This window comes from Lolium rigidum, unplaced genomic scaffold (genome assembly GCF_022539505.1).
Source record: "Lolium rigidum isolate FL_2022 unplaced genomic scaffold, APGP_CSIRO_Lrig_0.1 contig_26076_1, whole genome shotgun sequence".
NCBI classification, from domain to species: domain Eukaryota; kingdom Viridiplantae; phylum Streptophyta; class Magnoliopsida; order Poales; family Poaceae; genus Lolium; species Lolium rigidum.
This window is the reverse complement of record NW_025900057.1, coordinates 98403-102066: the sequence shown is the minus strand read 5'-3', so window position 1 is coordinate 102066 and position 3664 is coordinate 98403. Positions and strand designations below refer to the sequence as shown.

Below are 3664 nucleotides of genomic sequence, written 5' to 3'. Positions count from 1 at the left end.
TCAAAATCGAAAGAAGAAAATGGAGTAGCTGATTCTCGGAACAAGCTGTCTCAACATGGACTCTCCATTTGGAAACACAAGGATCTGTTCTCAAATGGACTAATCATTTGGATATAATACAAGGATCTGTTCTCGGAACGTTGAAATCTGCACATATCATGGATGTTTTGTCCTTGGTTCTCAAACTACTAGCTTCACTTGATACACGGTTTAGCTATTTTGTCCGCCGAGGCCTGTCGTCATTGTTATTCTCCATAGTCTGCAAAATCCCGAGAAACCAACCAGCTGAGATTACAAATTAACAGGACACTAAGAATTAGCCGTCCTTGGTTCTTTGCATTGTTTCGCGTTAATAATTCTGTAGTTTTGCATTGGGTACGGTTGTTCTATTGAAGAAACCAGTTTTAGTGATGAAAGATAATACAAACGTCAAGCTCATCGATCATCGTTCTATATATATATATGTCGGTGCTTTCTTCTAGAGTTGTGACACCCAACAGTCACGGAGGTGGCATTTTGGCTCATAGGAGCAAATGCTCCCATTATACAAAATAATTAAAAAAACAATTTTAAAAATGTTAAAAAATTCTGACATAAATTTTTTGGTGTACATGGTGACATTCTATGTTAGTGCACAAGTTTTGGTGAAGAAACAACATTTTATGTGGCGTGTATAAAAAGACAAAAAAAAATGTACTGTACGTCGTGTTCTAGCATCAAAATTTGTCTTTTTTTACAGGAGTCACATAATTTTTTAGTTTTTTTTTGAAAAGTTGTGTACAAATATAAAATGTGTAGATGTACATGGAAAATTTTATTTTAGAATTTTTTGACACTTCGAAATGTGGATCACACAATGGGAGCAAATGCTCCTATGAGCCGAAGTGAATATCCCAACAGTCACCCCTTTTTTTACCCCGGCCCGGTCCCCGGACCCCTAAGAAAGTACGAATGACGAAATTTTATTTTGCGCGTCTTTTATTTTATTTTGCGCGTTAGCAGTACGTGATGCGGAGAACTATCAATGAGATGCAGCTAGCTGATGGATTTTTATTTTACCCGCCTGCTGCGGACTTTCTATTTAGAGCCATGCAGCTCTAAGCCTTTTCTAGTAGTACGTGCTTGACCCATCGCACCCCACGTGTCGCCCCGGAAAACAACCTTGTAGGCCACCCGCGCGCATAAAATGGAGATTGGACTGGTTGGAGGGCATGCATGCATGTGCGTCAGTTCTACTAGCTGCTGCTCAACAACAAGCATCATCGGGAAATAGTAGATTGCAGAATCCTTTTTTTTATCGGTGGCTAGACGTGGAAGTATTTCATATAGTGTAGTACAATACAAAATGAGTACAGTAGGATATATAAAAAATGAGTACAGTAGGATATATAATTTTGGCTCGGAAAACCGGTGAGCCTTATTGGGTTCCCCATAGCAAGAAAGAGAGTACAGATCCAAACCGGTGAGGCTCTTATTCGTGGGAACCATGCATGGATGCATCATGCATGCCCTCCCCTTAATAGGAGGGATAAGGAAGTTGGAGTAGATCCTTGTATAACCTTTCCATTTTAGCAAGGATTGCTGATGCCTGATCCTGGACGACCCTCCACGCATCCTTGACGTGCCGCTCCTCCGTCAGTGTACTTCCCACGGCGCACCTGAGCAAGTACATGCCACCAACTTTGGCGGAGCTGACGTAGGGGCCCAAGCTTACCGCGTTCACCTGCTCTAGCAGGGCACGGTTGATGTCATTGGCCGTCTTCTCGCCGCCTATGCTCTGAAGCGGCCGAAGGCGGAAGCACACCAGCGCGAACCTCCTGGTTGTCACCACCTCGAACCTCGCGTCAGCTCTCACCATGGTTTCCAGCCCCTCAGCCATGCGGACGTGCGAGCGGATGTGCTCGCGCAGGCCGTCCGTCCCGTAGCAGCGCAGCACGAGCCACAGCTTGAGCGCCCGGAATCGGCGGGTGAGCGTCATGGTCCAGTCCTTGTAGTCCACCACCTCGTGCCCCTCCGACGCCGCGTCCCGGAGGATGTACTCCTGCTCCGTCCCCAGCGCCGCCACCAGCGCGCGCGGCTCCTTCACCCACATCGCGCAGCAGTCGTTGTTGGCCAGGAGCCACTTGTGAGCGTTCATGCTGAACGAATCCACCAGTTCCACGCCCTCCATCACGTCGCCAAACTCCGGGCACACCAGCGCCGACCCAGCGTAGGCCGCGTCCACGTGCACCCACACGCCGTGCTTCGACGCCACGGCGCACAGCTTTCCGATGGGATCCACGGCGGTCGTCTGGGTCGTCCCCACCGTCGCGCACAGGAACAGCGGCACCAGCCCGGCGTCGACGTCCGCCTGGATACAGGCTTGCAGCTCCGTGGGCGACATCGCGAACATGTCGTCGTGGCATGTTGCTATCTCGCGGCAGTGCTCACGCTGGATCCCGGCGATGCGTGCGGCCTTGCGGAACGCGAAGTGGGTCTGGTCGGAGCAGTACACCACCAGGTCGCCGATTCTCTTCCCGCCCACCTCCGCCAGCTTCTGGTCCCTCGCCGCCGCCACAGCACACAGTATGGCCTCGCACGAGGTGCCCAGCAGCGTACCCCCGCCGCCACCGGCGAACAGGAGGCTCTCCGGCAGGTGCAGCGCTTTCCCCAGCCAGTCCACCACCACCATCTCCAGCTCGGTGGCGGCCGGCGAGGCGGCCCACGTGAACGGGACGACGTTGATGCCTGCAGCGAGCGCCTCCCCGAGGGCGCCCACGGTGCTGCTTGACGCCGGGAAGTGCGCAAGGTGGCGAGGGCTCTGCCAGTGCGTCATGCCGGGGAGGATGACGTCGCGGATGTCCTCCAGCGCCGAGCTGAAGGCGTCCGGCTCCGGGCGCGACGGCGGGTCAGCCGGGAGCCGGTTGCGCAGGAACCCAGGGGTAACCCTGGGGTTAACGGGGTAGTCGCCTATGCGTCCATAGTACTCGGCAATGAACTCGATAACCTGGTGACCCTGGCGCCGAAATTCCTCACCGTCGAGGAAGTTTCTCTGGGGCGGCGCCGTGTCCACCACCGCGGCCGTACCATTCTGCATGGTTCCGCCGTTCATGACGCAGTGCGTTGGTGTGGCCATATGTGCAACGCGCGGGAGCTAATGGCCCAGCGCGCTGATTAACCACTTACAACTACGATATACGTCTGTATGGCAGTGTTGTCCGGAATAGTATAGTAGTAGCTATTTATAGACACTCGAGGCCCGAGATCTAAAGAAATCTCAATCCGCGTTTGGTAGGCCATGACTATAAGAGCTTAGCGCTCTCTGTTGCCCCTGCCTTCGATATTAGCATTTTTTTTAGGGTGTAGACATGTTCATTGTTATTTTATTTGAAGCGCACTGTGTTGTCGAATTTCGTTCTATGTGGATTTGAATAAGCAACACGTGAACATCTAGGAAATTGATTTCATTATATATGCATACATTGCAGGTTACTGGTTGCATAGACATGCGATGGACGGTTTTGATCTTCTATTCAATACGCAATACTTATTAATATAATTCATACTTATCAATTTCCATTTCAATTCTTGCAGTCAATTCGTTCAAGACAAGTGAAACCTTGAGCGCGACAAAAAATGTCTTAGATAAACATTTTTCTAAGATCCTTGTTAGGATTAATATAAA

The 3664-nt window shown here is 50.7% G+C and overlaps 1 protein-coding gene across 1 annotated transcript; it reads right to left on the bottom strand.

Moving 5' to 3' along the window:
* Window positions 1-1516: 1516 nt before the first annotated feature.
* LOC124680714 (tyrosine decarboxylase-like) lies at window positions 1517-3115 on the bottom strand. The gene has a single exon (XM_047215768.1). The coding sequence runs from the start codon at window positions 3113-3115 to the stop codon at window positions 1517-1519; it is 1599 nt and encodes a 532-aa protein (XP_047071724.1).
* Between the last annotated feature and the right edge of the window lie 549 nt (window positions 3116-3664).